This window comes from Gobio gobio (genome assembly GCF_949357685.1).
Source record: "Gobio gobio genome assembly, chromosome: 6".
Taxonomy (NCBI): domain Eukaryota; kingdom Metazoa; phylum Chordata; class Actinopteri; order Cypriniformes; family Gobionidae; genus Gobio; species Gobio gobio.
Window position 1 is genome coordinate 17,607,324 of NC_137102.1, and position 20,625 is coordinate 17,627,948.

At 38.3% G+C, this 20,625-nt stretch overlaps 3 protein-coding genes across 8 annotated transcripts in view; all 3 read left to right on the top strand.

Annotated features, from left to right (window-relative positions):
* Window positions 1-12,159, top strand: part of thpo (thrombopoietin) — a 12,184-nt gene extending 25 nt beyond the window's left edge. Inside the window, exons 1-5 of one of the 5 annotated variants that reach the window (XM_079818535.1) lie at window positions 1-346; window positions 7,226-7,356; window positions 7,966-8,052; window positions 8,167-8,331; window positions 11,096-12,148. The exon at window positions 1-346 is cut by the window's left edge and continues 25 nt beyond it. In XM_079818535.1, the coding sequence (XP_079674661.1) occupies window positions 292-346; window positions 7,226-7,356; window positions 7,966-8,052; window positions 8,167-8,331; window positions 11,096-11,236 (579 nt within the window). In that variant the 5' untranslated portion in view covers window positions 1-291 and the 3' untranslated portion in view covers window positions 11,237-12,148. Of the gene's footprint in view, window positions 347-372; window positions 404-4,712; window positions 4,955-7,225; window positions 7,357-7,965; window positions 8,053-8,166; window positions 8,332-11,095 lie in introns of those variants that run through there. The other 4 variants (XM_079818532.1, XM_079818536.1, XM_079818534.1 and 1 more) reach the window with 4 other exon arrangements.
* LOC307127360 (uncharacterized protein) overlaps window positions 1-20,625 on the top strand; it is an 866,317-nt gene that overhangs the window by 3,661 nt on the left and 842,031 nt on the right. The gene's annotated exons all lie outside the window — the stretch shown is intronic.
* Window positions 19,037-20,625, top strand: part of zfyve9a (zinc finger, FYVE domain containing 9a) — a 40,433-nt gene continuing 38,844 nt past the window's right edge. For both annotated transcript variants that reach the window (XM_079818489.1, XM_079818490.1), the window contains exon 1: window positions 19,037-19,438. The gene's annotated coding sequence lies outside the window, so the exon portion shown is untranslated. The remainder of the gene's footprint in view (window positions 19,439-20,625) is intronic.

Consider the following 20,625-nt stretch of genomic DNA (forward strand, 5'->3'; position numbering starts at 1 on the left):
TTTTTGCTCTCAGAAAAAGTCTTGTTACAAGTTTTGTTAATTTGTTTAGAATTAGGCCTTCAGAAGTATCTACTAAAACCTCATGGGTTACCCTCATTTTTATCTGTACAGTGACTCAATGAATGGACGTCAGGACATGTTCAGAGACGAGATAAAAATCGTTCCCAGCCGGGAAAGGAATATTTAGAAGTCAGAAAGTGTGGGGGCGATGCACATAATAGTGAGTGTAGGGGAGAAACGCACATCTCGGTGGGCGTTTTTGCATTACTTCTTCAGAAAAGACGCTCTCCAATGGAAAGCAACGCGACTGAAGATCTTATATTGTCACAGGGCATGGATTTAAGTAGTAAGTATGCATGCATGACCGTCTCCATTCTACCAAACTGAGCAATACAGAGCTGTGGTAACGTTTCTGAAACTCACAATCTCTCTGTGTGTATAGCCATATAAAAATATGCCTTTGCGCAGTTATTTTCAAAATGCGGATAAATTTGAGTTTTAAGTAGTCATTAAAAACTTTATTGGCAATTAATGTACAGTAGCTACGTTCAAATATGAACATGCATGTGGAGACAAAGGGGGTTGTTTTACTGAAATGAACAGTTGTTTGAATTATCTTGAATTAACGGTTAGGCAATTAAACAGCTACATGGACATAACATAGCTTAATTGATTGGTCTTAATTGTAATTATCTTAAAAGTGCGCTAAATAAAGTCTAGCTATTAGCTACATAACGCAGACAAAGCCTACTTCTCTGATGCTCAGGAATTTTCATGTGTTGTGACTGTGTAGCCTACATATATAAGTTATTTTTAATTTGGTTTGAATTGTTTATGCAATTTATTGTTGATTTAATTGATCTTGGTTAATTCTTTTATCTTTGTTTATTCATATTCTTTATGTATTTGTTTAGAAACCTGTCTGATGCACTTATGGAATGACCTAGGCCAGCTAGTTGGTGAAAATAAACTTTGAAATGGATAGTGCCTCAAGGTGTTTAAAATGATGCCCCATTGAGATGCTCCCCCTGCGAATCAGCAGGATCCTAAGAATGTTTTACAGAAAATGTTGCAATACAAGATGAACACTTCTACGATGTTCATTTATTAGCTAACGTTAGCAAATTTAGCTACAGCGTATTTTAGTTTGCATCTCTTATCATTTTCGATGTGTTCGCTTTTTAGCACCCACTTGTCAACCGTTTTTAGTCACAAAATGGCGCCTATTGTCTATTCTATCCATAGACTGTAAAGAAAAATGGACGACGCACCTTCACTCTCTTCCATTGTAGAAAATGTGGCACTGACATCTTGAGCTGATTTGGAACCTATCACTTGGGGGCGATAGAGACGCTTTGGCTCCACTTTTCATGACTTAAAGGGTTAGTTCACCCAAAAATGAAAATTCTGTCATTAATTACTCACCCTCATGTCGTTGGACACCCGTAAGACCTCCATTCGGAACACAAATGAAGATATTTTAGTTGAAAGCTGATGCTGAGAAAGGCTTCAGACAGGCCTCCATTGGCATTCAGTACATTGACACTTCCAAGATCCATGAAAGGCACTTAAAACGTCGTTACAAAGTCCATCTCACAACAGTGGCTCTACAATAATTTTACGATGCGACGACAATAGTTTTTGTGCGCAAAAAAAAATCAAAATAACACCTCTATCCAACTTGTTCTCGACTTCCGTGTATGCCTCCACGACGCATGCGCGAGAATATGACGCAGATCCGGCGTTCGGACATATGACCCAGAAGCGATTTGTTTACGAGCAGAGGCAAGGCAAGGCATGGCAAGTTTATTTGTATAGCACATTGCATACACAGTGGCAATTCAAAGTGCTTTACATAGAAATTAAGTTAAAATAGTCATAAGGGAAAAAAAAAATATATATATATATATATAGTATAACAGTTATAATAGGAATTAAAAGGAAATAAAAAATAAAGATGAAATCCCCTATCTGTAGTGGAAGAAAATGGAGAGTCAGGTTTACTTTAAAAATATTTGTCAGGTAACTGTGCGTTTAGACAGTACCCTTACAGACAAATCTTCTTGGCCTAACTTGAGGGCCTTCTCTAGATGTTTTACCCTAGAGGGACTCCGATAAGGCCAGCACGAGCTACTCCCTCTAACCCTTGGTTATCTGATGTTATTCGTGAACATCGGACGACACTCAGGGCAGCAGAGAGGAAATGGCATAAATCAAATCACCCATCAGATCTAGCTAAGTATCAGTCTTTGCTCTCATCCTTCTCGAATGAAGTACACGCAGCTAAATATTCTTATTTCCAAAACAAAATCAGCAGCACCTCAAACTCACGCACACTATTCAGAACATTCAACTCTCTGCTCTGTCCTCCTCCTCCACCCCCCACCACCTCCCTATCTCCAGACGACTTTGCACAATTCTTCACAAACAAAACAATAACTATCAGCAATCAGTTCTCACCCCCACACACTGTGGATTTTAGATCAGCCACTTCCACGACCGAACATACTCTCTCCTCATTTTCCACACTCACTGAGGCCGAAGTATCTAAACTTCTCCTCTCCAGCCACCCTACCACCTGTCCTCTCGATCCCATTCCCTCACACCTCCTTCAAGCCATCTCTCCTTCTCTCCTTCCTGCACTCACACACATCATCAACACATCGCTCTGCACTGGCACTTTCCCTACCACTTTCAAGCAGGCTCGGGTAACTCCACTGCTTAAGAAACCCACTTTAAACGCATCACTCATAGATAACTACAGACCTGTCTCTCTCCTGCCATTCATAGCAAAAAACTCTTGAACGAGTTGTTTTCAACCAGGTTTCATCCTTCCTCTCACAGAATAACCAGCTGGACTCGAACCAATCCGGTTTCAAAAGGGGCCACTCCACAGAGACTGCATTACTGTCGATCACCGAAGCCCTGCGGATAGCTAAAGCTGTGTCCAAATCATCAGTCCTTGTCGTCCTTGATCTATCTGCTGCCTTTGACACGGTAAATCATCAAATTCTTCTGTCCACCCTCTCATCACTGGGCATCACAGGGACTCTGCTCCATTGGTTTGAATCTTATCTCACAGGTAGGTCCTTCAAGGTTGCCTGGAGAGGAGAGGAATCCCAAGCGCATCAACTGACCACGGGGGTTCCTCAGGGCTCAGTGCTTGGACCTCTCCTTTTCTCCATTTACACTACTTCATTAGGTCCCATCATACAGGCACATGGCTTCTCATATCACTGCTATGCTGATGACACTCAGCTCTACCTTTCATTCCAACCAGACGACCCCACAGTAGCTGCACGAATCTCCAGCTGTCTGGCTGACATCTCTGCATGGATGAGTAAAAATCACCTACAGCTCAACCTGGCAAAGACTGAGTTCCTCATCTTTCCCGCCAGTCCCTCTATGCAACATGACTTCACCATCCAGCTAGGTGCATCCCTGATCTCCCCTTCAAAATCAGTCAGAAATCTTGGAGTTACATTTGATGACCAGTTGTCCTTCAGAGATCACATTGCTAAGACAGCTCGCTCTTGCAGGTTTGCGCTCTACAACATCAGGAAGATCAGACCGTTCCTAACAGAACACGCAACACAGCTTCTTGTCCAGGCCCTGGTTATTTCGAGACTTGACTACTGCAATGCGCTTCTGGCTGGACTCCCCTCTTGCGCGATCCAAACACTTCGAATGATCCAGAATGCAGCGGCACGTCTGGTCTTCAACGAGCCCAAAAGGACCCACGTCACACCACTCTTCATCTCTCTGCACTGGCTACCACTCGCTGCTCGCATCAAGTTTAAGTCGCTGACGCTTGCCTACAGAGCCACCACGCACTCAGCTCCTGCATACTTTGACTCGATTCTACGTCGTCACACCCCCACCAGAAGCCTTCGTTCAGCTAAGGAGCGAAGGCTTGTGGTACCATCACAGAGAGGCAAAAAATCCCTCTCCAGAACATTTTCATTCAACGTTCCCAGCTGGTGGAATGATCTACCCACCGCCATCCGAAATGCGGATTCATTGACAACATTCAAAAGTCAACTAAAAACTCCTCTCTTCCGTGAGCACTTAACCTCCTAAAAAAAAAAAAAAAAACTTTCCTTTCCTCTTTTCCTCCTCTTTCCCGCCCTACTCTAGCCTGTGCTACACTGAGAAATGTACACGGACCAAGTATTTCAGGCACTTGTTGCGCTCACTCGACTCTTCACGACCAATCGCTTATTGTACCCCCAAGTTGTAAGTCGCTTTGGATAAAAGCGTCTGCTAAATGCATAAATTAAATGTAATGTAAATGTAAATGTAAATGTTTTACCCGCCAGAGCAGATCTAAACGGGTCTTCCTCGCACCGGAGGGAGTACTCAAAAAAATAATAATTTGTCAGGTAACTGTGCATTTAAACATTACCCTTACAGACAAATCTTCCTGGACAGGAACACCAGGGCTATATCTCTACTTTGTTCGACCGTCAGAGCGGATCTACACGGTCCTTCCTCTTACCACCAAGCCTATACAATGTTGACAGAGGAAGACGCGCGTGTCTAAGCTGTTGGATTCTACATTGATCGTGCTTTAGGTCTGGGCGTAGTGCTCAAAATGGGGCTTAAGTGTGTATTTCATGGATTCTCGAACGCCGGCGTTACGTCATATTCTTGCGCATGCGTCGTGGAGGCACACACGGAAGTCGAGAACAAGTTGGATAAAGGTGTTATTTTGATTTTTTTTGCGCACAAAAACTATTGTCATCGCAACGTAAGATTATTGTAGAGCCACTGTGGTGAGATGGACTTTGTAACAACGTTTTAAGTGCCTTTCATGGATCCTGGAAGTGTCAATGTACTGAATGCCAATGGAGGCCTATCTGAAGCCTTTCTCAGCCATCAGCTTTCAACTGAAATATCTTCATTTGTGTTCCGAATATGAATGGTGGTCTGACGGGTGTCCAACGACGTGAGGGTGAGTAATTAATGACAGAATTTTCATTTTTGGGTGAACTAACCCTTTAAGCTTGGTACATACTCCGCAAGAACAAATTAATTTGTTTGTTTTCTCGAGGTGGCAAGAACAAAGTTCGTTCTGGCCAGGACATTCCATACTTCACAAGAAAAGCAGGTGCCGAACATTTCCGATTCTCGGCATTAACCCTGCCCACTTTAAATTTCTGACCAAACACACAATAGTTCTCAGACACCCGCAAGAAGAAAGTTCTGCCCCGATGATGAGTCGAGAACGAGCTGCGAGAACTCCCAAACCAGGGCAGCCCTGGGAGTGAGAACTTTTTTCTTTGTTCTTGCAGAGTATGTTATGGCTGTTATGCAGCACGCTTGATTCTATCTTGCATTAATGAGAAGAAGAGAGCGACCTCAGCGTGATACTAGAGATATGAAAGCCAGAATGTTGACATGGGCAACTATTGTTACAGTTTAGCGTTATCTGCCTATTTTGCAACTCGGAAGTCAGCTTTGGTGACTGTGCGCGACTTCAAATTCATTATTCGCTATAGGGAAATTATTACAGTGCAGTAAAACTAGCATTTGTTCTACAAACCAGTGTGTTTATGATTAAAAATAATAAATGTAAAAAATCGCCTATATATAAGTCTCCATGAAATCAAAATGGACAATTATTGTTTTTATGGAATATTGGAGTGTTTATTATAAATAATATGACAATGAAATGATGATTACAACTTTTGTTTCATGCCGACTTTAGATATCGGTTTGCAAAATCAAGCAGCATTTATGGACTGCTTTTGAACTGCTAATCACTCTAAAAAAAAAAAAAAGGTTCAGTGGTTCTTCAGCGGTTCTTCAGAGGTGCTATATAGCACCTTAGTCAAAGAACCGGTGAAGAACCTCTGTAGAACCGCTGAAGAACCACTGAAGCACCAAAATTGGTGCTATATAGCACTAAAAAAAGGTTCCCCTATGATTACGAGCCAAGAACCATTTTTGGTGCCATATAGAACCTTTTTTTTTTTTTTTAGAGTAGGCCTAACTAAAAACGGATAACACCAAGGCCTCACGCATTCAAGTTAAAAATGGCCGCCACCACTCTTACATTTTACATCTTTCTCATAAGGAAATTTATTTTTAATATGTAGCTCATAAACCTTTAAAGACAAGCTTACTGTAAGCTATGAGGTTGTTCATTGATGGTATGATTTTGTTGAAGCTATAAGCCCACATCCAATTGTTTTTTAAATAATTGTGTTTGAAAGCAGAATTCCTGGTGAAAAACTACATTACCCATGATTCTGATTACAAATCTCGACCAATCAGAGAATCCCGAAAAGGAAATTGCGCCAACAGAGCCGTTTACTTCCATATGGTTGCATACTCTTATTATTTCTGTCATAGAAATATATGGTAAAAGTAGTAAGTGTGGTATGCTTGTATATTTCCCTATTCTCTCAAATTACTTAAATATTTGTGTGCATTTTCTGCATATTTTTTCGATTTCATTTACAATTCTTTATGGGATTGTAGTTCTTTTCTTCATTAAAGCCATTGAGTGCACAGATTTTGTACTTTTCTCTTTTTGTCTGATCCTCAAATACTTTTTTGCTTTAAGCAAAGTTTGTAATGTTATGATTCACTTGTAGCTGGTTGGTTTGGCTCATGGCCATAAAAATCCCTATGGGCAAAATGAATGGGAAAAAGGCAGCTGAAAAAGTTGCCATGCACTGTTGCACTCTATTATACACTCTAAAAAAAAAAGGCTCGTAATCATAGGGGAACCTTTTTTAGTGCTATATAGCACCAATTTTGGTGCTTCAGTGGTTCTTCAGCGGTTCTTCAGAGGTGCTATATAGCACCTTAGTCAAAGAACCGGTGAAGAACCTCTGAAGAACCGCTGAAGAACCTCTGAAGAACCGCTGAAGAACCGCTGAAGAACCACTGAAGCACCAAAATTGGTGCTATATAGCACTAAAAAAGGTTCCCCTATGATTACGAGCCAAGAACCATTTTTGGTGCAATATAGAACCTTTTTTTTTTTAGAGTGTAGAAAAGTATTTGACAGTTCAGTGCTGTGACCAACCAGAGTTGAGTATTCCAGAGAGTTGTCTCATGTTACTATTGCCTTCTGATTTAAGAAATGTATAATGTCATAATGTTTATAAATGTTAAGTAACAATGAATATTGCACATTTGTGACTTAATGGATCTACTAATGTAATTCATTATTGTAGTCACACATTTTCTCATTGGATTGTTTGTCTTATAGGAGTTCTGGTAGTTGTCTTCAGCATGGTTGCCTCTGAACTGTCTCACGTTCACACTAGACCAATTGACTTTGTGTGTAACAGCGAGGCCAGAAGAGGTATGAACAAGGTGAAGGACTTACAAGAGGAAATGGTAAGACTGTGGCAGATCTAAATTGTTCTTTCACTTCTTTGTGTGTTTCTTAGGATGTTTATCTGTGGCCTACCATATTGTTTAAATTTGTATATTACATCATAGTAATATTACATATTAGATAATATTACAAAGACAGTGAAACCATTTAAATGTAGGCACAAGGAGTGAGAATATATTCATCTGTGAATGGACTTTCAAATTAGAAATCAAATTATACCCAAATAATCTTCAATTGAATATAGGTTATATAAAGTCAATTGAATACTTCAAGTCATCACCATTTATTTGTGTTTGTTTGTAAAGAACTGCTGGAATCAATACCAAGTTACCCTTCATATATCTTTAAGCATTAATAGCTCAGCCTCATTAGGATGTTTGCATGCTACACTTCACTTGACAGATATTTCTCAGTTTACCTATTTGCATGTTGACTGTCTCGCTTGATTCTCTGCTGTCATCCTCTGTCTTGGCGTCATCCGTTATCTTATTGACTTGACTCTATGTTTGTTTGACAGTTTGCCACTCTGACTCCTCAGTGTCTACATCTCTGCTTGTCTATCCACCGGTGAGACTTTTGATAGGCTGTGCTTTTCACTCCCTTTACAGAAAGTCTGCAGTGCTGTAGATGCTCTACCCTCTTCTATTCAATTACCATGCGTCGGCATTAACAAACCAACCTGGGAGAGAAAATCTGTGAGTCGTTCAATGCTGCCCACTCCCACACACACTCCCTCTATTACAGCATCAACCCACTCACGCTGCTCTCGGGCACGCACTCTTTGAGACACCTGTATGTGTGTGTTCCAGGTGCATGAGTGGAGGGCTGAGATCCTGCTGTCTTTGGGGACTCTAGCGCAGGATGTGCGGTCTGCCAGGACACTCAGCCAACCTGGCTGTAGACTCACTCTGCTGGAGCGCTTGGAACACAGTATCAACAACTACTTGCATGTAGTCAGACTGCTCCACATTGAGGTGAGGATGATCAGTTCAACCTTGTGCCGCAGCTCAGATACATATTGGCACAGAGACAAATGGCACACAGACAGATTGCGAGTCTCTTGAGGAATTCACTCACATAGGATATTGACTTGCAGAATGAAGAATGAAGGCATTGGATTTACCACTGGTCAGACTACAACATCTGACCCTACAAAAATAAATAAATATAACAATATAGTCAACTGTATTTATCTTTTTGTAATATTTAGTAAATTTTACAAAAGTTCAGCGTACAAGCAAAAAAAGAAGAAAAAAAAAGAAGCAAATAATATATATGTATATATATTTATTTCATATTAATTAGTAATATGTTTAGCATATATTACAAAAGTTCAGCACAATATATAAAGTAATTCACATTGTAATTTAATTACTAAAATGAAAGTTAAATAAAGATAAATATTCTACGATAAAATAAAGACAATTCAGTGTGTGTGTGTATATATATATAATATATATATAGTAATATAAATTAGTAATATAATGTTTAACAAATATTACAAAAGTTCAGCAATATATATATAGTAAATTAATGCACATAGTAATTTAATTGCTCAAATGAAATGAAAGTTAAATAAAGATAAATATTCTACAATAAATATAATAAATATATATATGTGTAATGCGTATGCATTATGCAGGCAATGTTAACTAAAGTGGATTTAATTGGGGAAGACATATACAGTATTGGCTACTGCTGTTCTGAAGTCTGGGGTCAGTTTGTCTGAAGTATTAAGATCTTTAAAAAAAAATTACTTTTATTCAGCAGGGACACATTAACTTGATCAAAGATGAAGGTAAAGAGAATATACACCGATCAGGCATAACATAATGGCAGTGAATAACACTGATTATCTCTTCATCACGGCACCTGTTAGTGAGTGGAATATATTAGGCAACAAGTGAAAAAAAAATTCCTCAAAGTTGATAGAAATTTGATGTGTTAGAAGCAGGAAAAATGGGCAAGCGTAAGAATTTGAGTGAGTTTGACAAGGGCCAAATTGGGATGGCTAGACAACTGGGTCAGAGCATCTCCAAAACTGCAGCTCTCGTGGGGTGTTCCCGGTCTGCTGTGGTCAGTATCTATCAAAAGTGGTCCAAGGAAGGAACGACAGGGTCATGGGCGGCCAAGGCTCATTGATGCACGTGGGGAACGAAGGCTATCCTGTGTGGTCCAATCAAACAGACGAGCTACTGTAGCTCAAATTGCTCAAGAAGTTAATGCTGGTTCTGATAGAAAGGTGTCAGAATACACAGCGCATCGCAGTTTGTTGTGTATGGGGCTTCATAGCTGTAGACCAGTCAGGGTACCCATGCTGACCCCTGTCCACCACCGAAAGCACAAACAGTGGGCACCTGAGCATAATCCCATATGCAGAAAAACACCCCCAAAGCATGATGCTACCACCCCCATGCTTCACAGTAGGGATGGTGTTCTTGGGATGGTACTCATCATTCTTCTTCCTCCAAACACGTTTAGTGGAATTATGACCAAAAAGTTCTATTTTGGTCTCATCTGACCACATGACTTTCTCCCATGACTCTTCTGGATCATCCAAATGGTCATTGGCAAACTTAAGACGGGCCTGGACATGTGCTGGTTTAAGCAGGGGAACCTTCCGTGCCATGCATGATTTCAAACCATGACGTCTTAGTGTATTACCAACAGTAACCTTGGAAACGGTGGTCCCAGCTCTTTTCAGGTCATTGACCAGCTCCTCCCGTGTAGTTCTGGGCTGTTTTCTCACCTTTCTTAGGATCATTGAGACCCCACAAGGTGAGATATTGCATGGAGTCCCAGTCCGAGGAAGATTGACAGTCATGTTTAGCATCTTCCATTCTCTAATGATTGCTCCAACAGTGGACCTTTTTTCACCAAGCAGCTTGGCAATTTCCCCGTAGCCCTTTCCAGCCTTGTGGAGGTGTACAATTTTGTCTCTAGTGTCTTTGGACAGCTCTTTGGTCTTGGCCATGTTAGTAGTTGGATTCTTACTGATTGTATGGGGTGGACAGGTGTCTTTATGCAGCTAACGACCTCAAACAGGTGCATCTAATTTAGGGTAATAAATGGAGTGGAGGTGGACAGTTGCAAAATAGCAGGGTGTTCAAATACTTATTTTCACCTGATTCAAAATTAATTATTTAATAATGTCATAGCAATAATAATCGAATTTTACAAAATGTGTTAGATGTACTTTCAAATTATTATTATTATTTTGAAATGCTTTAAAAAGACGTGAATGGAAATTTCCCCATATTTGAATGTGGTTGTGGGACTACGTAGTTCTCAAGGAAAATATCCTGCCTTCCCGGAATCTTTGTTGGTTCGTCACGTCATCTTGGTGACTTTGACTCCAGGTGACCTCTGCCTTCCTTCCCCAGGAAAGAAGGGGAGATAGCGACACATACTTGACCCGTGAGAAGGCTGGGAACATAGTGCTCTCTGAAGTGCATTACAGCCATGCCCTGCTGATAAAATATACATGCCGCCACTCCTAGATTAAAGCACGTACTGTGGGGGGATGCTGGACTGTAGTTTTGCCGATTTCTGATGTATTTGCAAAACATAATTATGCCGGTGTTTTCACTGATCTCAATGATGACCCACCATCTACCAAAATGTAGCTCATTTATTTCTATCACAGAGTAAAAGCAATTTCTGCTCTTCCCTTGTCAACATACTATGACTATTTCTATTTTGAACACCATTTAATATGTCCATCTTTGTCTCATCCAGCAGGGAGAGCAAGTAGTGCCCCAGGCAGAGAGATGCCCGTCTCAGCCCTCTAAGGATTTGGGTTTGGTGTTGAAGAAATTTGGGAATCTTCTCACAGGCAAGCTGGAGTGGCTCATTGCAGAGATAGCAAAGGGGTGCTAGACTGAAAAACTGACTTCTAATCTCAGCCTTTCTTCAAGCTTGTGTAATGGGACCAGACAGGCCCAATCAATTTGAACGATGGTCCACCTTCAAGACGATGGAGGGCCATGCACTTTACCAGAGACCACAGATTTACAGAAGAAAAATTACATGACGTGTAAAAGACAAGAGTCTGCCATCTACTGGATCATAGCTGAACTGACTCACCTGTTGACAGTCACCCACTAGAACTTTTAAAACAGACGAACTGAAAACTGTGAGTCCTAAATGTTATTTTATACCACAGATTATATTTATTTATTTTATAGGCTGCATGAAAGTTGAATTGACTGGTGTGATAGGACATGGAAGACAAGCTGAAGCCAATAAAAAGGGCAGAATGTGTGGAAATGCAGTTCACACACAGGAAAGGTCACTTTATCGATACACTCCGAGTTATAATTATGTGATATTTGTGCATATAATATATTTTGTATAAAAAAGTATTTGCAATATTTTGTAAAACAAACAAACCATTAATTAAATTTTTTTTATTAAATTGAAACACTGATGCATTAACACAAACCAGTGTAAATAAACAAAGTGCACAATGTGAAAATATGTAATATCTATTTTACTAAATATATTCTCTTTTTAATATGATGTCCTCTCTTGTAATGTTACCCCAGTTTTGTCAAATGTAAATAAGAACTATTAAATGTACACTGTAAAAAATGAATCATGTGTCTTGTAATTTTCACTAAAAAAAATTGAGGTGATAATTAAAAATAGTGTGTATATTTTCTTAAAAAAATTGTGGTTCAGTGTTTTATAGAAAATATTGAGAACATTTCACTAATAAAACCAAGAGATACATTTTCCTGATTTTTTTTAAGGAAATGTAAGCAATCTTGAGCCTTCAATCGAAGAACCAAATAAACTGATAAAATTAAGGAAAATAAGGTTACCTATTTATTTTAAGAGAATTAACTCAATTATGCAGTTTTATTTAGAGACACCATTGTTAGTTCCCAGCATACTTTGCATATGGCTGGAAAGGGAGAGTTAATATTGAAATTAAGTGTTATTTTATGTGTTTTTGAGTGAAGGGAAACATCTGTTAACGTTTAATGTTCTGTTATGTTTGACATTTGAAAGATTTTCTTTCTGTTGAAGTTTTGACCGTTACCATTGTGCAGAAGAGTAGATCTTATGGTTAGGTTGTGGATAACTGCATGTATACCAATATTATAAAGCATGTTGCTTTGGTTAATGAGCAATAACTTTGCTAATGCCAGTGTAGTAACAAGTTTGTTTCTGCTTGTGCTGTGCTAGCAGCATACAGTCCATTAATTGTATAACGTAAGTCAAATAGAAACAGGTCATTTCCATTCCCTCTAATTTATACTCTTTTTTTTAAAGTCAACTTAAAATTAATAAGCACATGTCACTAAAAATATTTAATTTATTGTTTCGTAGAATAAATAATTTAAGAAATTTTACATGATTTATTCAGGTAGATTCAATTAAAGAAACCAAGCCAAAACTTCTCAAAAATATCATGTGTAATATTGTTACCATTATTTATTTAAGCAAATAGCACATAACATTTTTTACAGTGTACATATCTAAATATTTAAATATATTTTCCTTTAATTTGTTTTGTAGATTACAGTGTTTCATCACATCTACTTTGAAACGTATGTCTTTAACGTATGCATTATGCAGGCAATGTTTACTAAAGTGGATTTAATTGGGGAAGACATATAAGCTACTGCTGTTCTGAAGTCTGGGGTCAGTAAGATCTTTCAAAGAAATTAATTTTATTTAACAAGGACACATTAACTTGATCTAAAATGAAGGTAAAGACAATATACACCAATCAGGCATAACATTGTGACAGTGAATAACACTGATTATCTCTTCATCACGGCACCTGTTAGTGAGTGGAATATATTAGGCAGCAAGTGAAATTTTTTTGCAAAAATGGTTCAGGAATGGTTTGAGGAGCACAGCGTTTGAGGTGTTGACTTGGCCTCCAAATTCCCCAGATCTCAATCCAATTGAGCATCTGTGGGATGTGCTGAACAAATAAGTCTGATCCATGGAGGCCCCACCTCGCAACTTACAGGATTTAAAAAAGATCTGCTGCTAACATCTTGGTGGCAGATACTACAGCACACCTTGAGGTGTCCAGTGGAGTCCATGCCTCGATGGGTCAAGGCCTTGGCAGGGGACCAACACAAGATTAGGAATATTTGTCATAAAGTTGTGCCTGATCGGTGTATATTATAATGTTACAAATAAATGCTGTTCTTTTGAACTTGAACTTGAACTATTTTCAGTACAAAATATTAAGCATCACATCTGTAATACATCGATAATAGAAAGAAATGTTTCTTGGGCATCATTAGAATGATATCTGAAAGATCATGTGACACTGAAGACTGGAGTAATGATGCTGAAAATTCAGCTTCCCCATCACAGGAATAAATTATGCTTTTGAAACTAAATTAAAATTGAAACCAGTTCAATTGTAAACATATTTCAAAATATACAGTGGCATGAAAAAGTATGTGAACCGCTTGCAGAATCTGTGAAAATGGGAATAATTTTAACTAAATAAGAGGGATCTCTTATTTAGTTTTTATTTAGTCCTGTCCTGAATAAGATATTTTACATAAAAAATGTTTACATATAGTCCACAAGACAAAAAAAAAGCTGAACTTATTAAAATAACCCTGATAAAAAGTTTATGAACCATTGATTCTCAGTGCTGTGTGTCGTTCCCTGGATGATCCACGGCTGTTTTTTTGTTTTGTGATGGTTGTTCATGAGTCCCTTGTTTGTCCTGAGCAATTAAACTGCCCAATATTCTTCAGAAAAATCCTCCAGGTCCTGCACATTCTTCAGTTTTCCAGCCTCTTTTTCATATTTGAACCTTCTCCAGCAATGACTGTATGATTTTAAGATCCATCTTTTCACAAAAAAACGTGCATGTTTCCCGTAAGACAAATTAAGTACAATTTACCTTGATTTTCAAATTCAATAGGCTTTCACCCCCCGGCTCTTAATGCATTGTGTTTCCTTCTGGAGCATCAGTGAATGTTTGAACCTTTTTTAGTAGTTGTGTTTGAGTCCCTCAATTGTCCTCAGTGTGAAAAGATGGATCTTAAAATCATACAGTCATTGCTGGAGAGGGTTCAAATATGAAAAAGAGGCTGGAAAACTGAAGAATGTACAGGACCTGGAGGATTTCTCTGAAGAATATTGGGCAGTTTAACTGCTCAGGACAAACAAGGGACTCATGAACAACCATCACAAAACAAACAAAAAAAACAGCCGTGGATCATCTAGGGAACGACACACAGTATTGAGAATCAATGGTTCATAAACTTTTTACCAGGGTTATTTTAATAAATTTAGCTATTTTTTTGTCTTGTGGACTATATATATATATATATATATATATATATATATATATATATATATATATATATATATATATATATATATATATATATATATATATAAAATCTTATTCAGGACAGTACTAAATAAAAAATATGCATTTTGTATGATCGCTCTTATTTAGTTAAAATTATTCCCATTTTCACAGATTCTGCAAGCGGTTCACATACTTTTTCATGCCACTGTGTATAAAAAAAATTCTCAACATCTGGACAGTAGCAGCACACATCTAAAGAGAGGAACAACAAACCTTGTTTACATTTTTGCTTTTGTTTGTTGTAGCATTGGGATCAAGTTCTGATTTTGCTGAATGTGCAGCCCTGGTCAGGTTCAGATGCTTCTAGAGATCTAGAGACAATGATTGTAGGTACTGTAAGTCTTTATTCTATATATGAGAACTCAAATGATGTGGAAGGGAAGTTTAAAGTGGAGACCCTAATGAGTGATTTATGTAATAAATTCCATTCTCAGAAATAAAATGAGCTGTAGAGAGAACATCAGGCAAAGCTTGTGATTGATTGTGCCATACAATAGCTGACAGATTGCTAGGAACCTTGAAAACGAATATAAAAAATGCTAAAAGACTCAGGTGTTGTCTTTGGTGAGACCCTTTTTAAAAACTTCAGACTTCTGAAGTTTTGTGGACAAACGCAATCAATTACAAGTTACGAAACACTGCTGATGTATAGCTGTGAAATACTATGCCTTCATTATAACCACAGTCTGGACACAATATTTCATGTAATGTCATTGCTGTTTTAATGTTTATTAATGTTTGCTCATGCAATGCAGGTTCTTTTTTTGTCAGGCAAACCCCTTTGACCAAAATTTTTACTTGAAGTCCCCCTGATATTTTAAGTTGGTATTTCAATAATTTAATAACACATTTGCATGTTCACGGTTCTCTGATGCCAGGTAATAGTCACATTGACATGTTGGTAAACAAAATAATGTATCTCTATTTTTACTGTTTTATTTCGACTGTTTAAAATGTATTTATTCATTTTAATTTTACATTTTTATGATTTCATTAATTGTTAGCTTTTCATCAACTCATGAACCACCTGCATTTCTTTCACAAACTGGAATAATGTAATGTTTAATGACTTTCATGATGTTGATAACCATGAACCATGATTTTTTTTATTGTTTATAAATATGGTGAATGAACAATAATCCCATTCAAATCTACAGTGGCCAAAAGTGATGTCCGGCCTAGGAAAATTGCTATCTTCACACTTAATTCACCCCTTATTAAAATTTTGTAAAAGATTCAAAGATAAAAAGATTCGAATTGTCAATTGTTTTATTTGTGATAACATAATGAAACATGCCAAATTGTGTGGCTGTCGTAGAAATAATTAATAATAATGTTTTTTTTTTGCATTTAGTTAAATAAAACCTGTAGCTGTAGTTTGCAGTTTTTGTTTTACAAAATAATTTTGTCAGTTACTGACAGTTAAGTGTTTTGATATTTCCTCATATTTAAAATATTTTCCAAATATGTTGATGATTTAATCGAACTTGTTGGGTCATTAAAAACAAATATCCACTACGGACATCACTTTTGGCAACTACTGTGATAAATCAGTTAGGTCAAAAGTAATCTAAAAGTAAACAAAAAGTAGTCAGGTTATATTTTAATATGTGTAATTCAATACAATTATATCCAGAATGTAATTATATGATCAATTACGCTAATAACTACATCTGTAAGTATATACACACCGATCAGACATAACATTATGACTAATTTTGTGGTGGTCCCACTTTTGCTGCCAAAACAGCCCTGACCCGTTGAGGCATAGACTCCACTAGACCCCTGAAGGTGTGCTGTCGTATCTGGCACCAAGATGTTAGCAGCAGATCCTTTGAGTCCTGTAAGTTGCGAGGTGGGGCCTCCACGGATCGGACTTGTTTGTTCAGCACATCCTACAGATGCTCGATTGGATTGAGATCTGGGGAATTTGGAGGTCAAGTCAACACCTCAAACTCGTTGTGCTCCTTAAACCATTCCTGAACCATTTTTGCTTTGTGGCAAGGCGTATTATCCTGCTGAAAGAGGCCACAGCCACCAAGGAATACCGTTCCCATGAAAGGTGGTACGTTTCAAAGTAACATCCACATGGATGGCAGGACCCAAAGTTTCCCAGCAAAACATTGCCCAAAGCATCACACTGCCTCCACCGGCTTGCCTTCTTCCCATTTCCTGGTGCCACACACCCGGCCACGTGATGTAAAAGAAAACGTGATTCATCAGACCAGGCCACCCTCTTCCATGGTCCAGTTCTGCTGCTCAGGTGCCCACTGTTGGTGCTTTTGGCGGTGGACAGGGATCAGCATGGGCACTCTGACTGGTCTGCAACTGCGATGTGCTGTGTATTCTGACACCTTTCTATCAGAATCAGCATTAACTTCTTGAGCAATTTGAGCTACAGTAGCTGGTCTGTTTGATCAGACCACACGGGCCAGCCTTCGCTCCCCACGTGCATCAATGAGCCTTCGCCCATGACCCTGTTGCTGGTTCACCACTGTTCCTTCCTTGGACCACTTTTGATAGATACTGACCACTGCAGACCGGGAACAGAAGAGCTGCAGTTTTGGAGATGCTCTGACGCAGTCGTCTAATCATCACAATTTGGCCCTTGTCAAACTTGCTCAAATCCTTGCACGTGCCCATTTTTCCTGCTTCTAACACATCAACTTGCTGCCTAATATATCCCACCCACTAACAGGTGCCGTGATGAAGAGATCAGTGTTATTCACTTCAGCTGTCATAATGTTATGCCTGATCGGTGTGTATATATACAGCTCTGGAAAAAATTAAGAGACCACTTAAAATAAATCAATATTAAGTGTCAAGAGAAATCAATGTCAAGTGGTCTCTTAAATGTTTCCACACACATATATATATACACACACACACTGTATATATACAGTATATATCTTAGGTCTGGCAAAAAATTGTATTTACTAAGGTAACGTTACCTTGTAAATCTATGTGCTGATTTTAATGTAGTGACGTATCTGATTAATGCCATCTCTACATCTGTCAGTGTTGTGTTCATGCTGCTTTTCCTTCTGCTCATCCTCATCTTCTGTCCCACTAGCAGCTGGGGCTACATCTCTAAGGCTTTTTCATCAAGTATATAGCATTTACCTCCAACACTTTAATCAGTGTTGGATATGGCTCTTGAAACCCTGCTTATATGAAGTCAAAATTTGTTAGCTTGTATTCATTTTTGTTAGTTTAAATGGAACTGAATTAATATGTAGATTGATATACTTTTAACTGCAGTGTGATACTGAAGTTCTTGTGAATCATTTTTTAGTTTAATGGTCATTGAAATTCTGGTAATTTCCAGGAGATTGTTTACTTTCTTTTCAGATTCTGGACTTCTGTGATGTAGGTCTATTTCTTTCATATTTCAACTTTATGGACATCAAAAGTGTCATCAAAGAGCCTTCTGTGATCTGTCGCTCACATCATTCACTTCCACTGATTGCATAAATGTAAGGTTTCTGAACACATTGCAGGAGGTCCAATGAGTTCAGTTAGGCTCTATGTGGAGCTCTCTTGTGCACTTTGGCCTCATCACACATAATGCTGTTGCAGCAGGGTAAGAATATCATGGCAGTCCGATGTTGTAGGTTATAGTGCCACCAAGTGACTACATTGCACACATACTCCATAAGGAAACGGTTTAAATATTAAATATATGCTCAATATGCATTTGACTGAAAAATCTTACGCAGCATGCAGCTTATCGCAATGAACACTTGGTGTCGCACTTTAAACAGAGAGTGAACTAAGGGAAATGAAACGAACGTTAATAGCTCATGAATATTAATCGTTTCATGTTGACGTTGCTGGTGGTGGCAAAATAGCTGCAAGTGCAATTTCTTCATTTTTTTCTCTAAAAAGATTTTAAATTAGCCTACTAATTCAATTAAAATCTTAAAGTTTAATATACTAATATAAAAACAAAGTGGGACAATTAAATACACTATACAGTAGCCTACAATTGCAAATGACAGAGAAATGTTCAGAAATTAATTAAATTACAAAGACATAGGCTATTTGAAGCAACTACTGATTCAGTTAAATGTATGATTAAAACATATGAAATTTAAATCTAAAGCCAATCAAACAAACGTGTCCTTAAATTATCACAAGATCTGAATCTGATCCCTATAAAATATACACTTTCGTTCAAATGCAAGTATTAAACAATTATGCCATTATGCATACAGAAAAAGAATTTGATCGCTAAAGATGACACATTGTTGCATTGTAATGACGTCACGCGGACTCGGGTGCCGCCCCGCGGTAATGCTTCCTCTGGATCCAGAGGCACGGTGGTGTCACCCGCTGTGAAACGCTTACCACACAAGGTTACGAAACAGACGCCATCTTGGCTCAACTGCAAGTCTCTAGCGTGGGAATCTCACGCCACTTCAGCGTAGCTTGAGCCAAAATGTCCCACCCTTACTGCAGTTCGTAGTAACCTTCTCCATTAAACCTTTAGGGGAGGGATATACGAGAGCTGTCGCGCAAACTACTTCTTCCTACACTTCTGTGGAACACTGGAAAATGGCCTAGCTCTTTCCTGGAGATATCCCGCAGATGTCAAAGACGTTATCGCTTGCTTATATGACGCGAAGTGTGTCGGATTTTACCCGGGGAGTTACATGGCTGAATCGTGCGTGAAGATGATGGTAATGATGATGATGATGATGGGGATTCCACCGGTGAGTAAACGATTAACCCACAAACTGTTATTCGCCTATGACATCTGTGATGTGTTTACAATAGAAACCCAACGAATGCAGCATTTAATACTACTTAAGAGACTGAAGACGGATCATTTGCGAGATGTAAACTGACTCTTTAACGTGTGTTTCTTGCCAAAGATTATTTTTAGCCTCGCGCATTTTTATCTTATGTGTTCACATTTAAATCACCACGATTAGCCACTGACTGCTTGTGAAGCGAGTAAAAATAGCTGGTAAGCAGGTTAGTATTAGTAAATGCAGTGCAGCGGGTTATTTGACAGGCTAATGTTAGTTAGCTAACGGTGATAGAGTCTTTAGTGACTGCAGAATGAACTTCAATAATCTGTTATACATGTGACTTTTGAATAGGCTCCTTATACAAGTTTGTTTGCTTTAATATTATATTACGCTATCAGAGAGAAGCTTTCGATAAATTATTCACGAGGTAACACTTTAGAACAATTAACATTAATATATAATTAATCAATATCCTGCTTAACTACTGATGTGGCACATGCAAATATATGAATAAAACATTTCTAATATAGATTATGACACTTATGAGCAGTTAAAAGTTTTATAAAGTGCTAACTTTTAGTAGTAATCAACCACATGTTTCATAGCAAGCTTGTGTCTGTTTTGGGATGCTTTGGGAATATAGTTTATCATGACCAACTGTCAAGAACCCATCATACTAAAAATTGTTTATATGGAGATTTGACTGTTTTTTTTTTTTTTTTTTTTTCTGGTAGGGCGGGAGTATAGTCATCAAGGGTTTGGTTGTGAATCAACACTTGTAATGCAGAAGTTAAAGTTACTCATTCAGCTTTCTAATGTGTGACTTAATGCACTTGTTTGAGATGCATTTAGGAAGAGAGGAAATTATGCAGTGGAAGCTTTTGAAATCAGAGACATGTTGACAGATTCCTGCTTCCTTCAGCAACAGATAGTTATGTTGTTGGCCCTCCTGTCCAAGACATCTGAGCTCCTTCTAATGATTTTGCTTGTAAATATGACACTGACGCGGGAACAAAGGCTAGTTCCTTATGCTGCTTTCATTCTTCTTTAAGATGAAAGTAAAATCCTCTAATAGAAACATACTGTGATGTTACAGTTACTTTGGCAGCTGTGAGCTCTAGTTTTCCCTAGCTTTTGGAGCATCG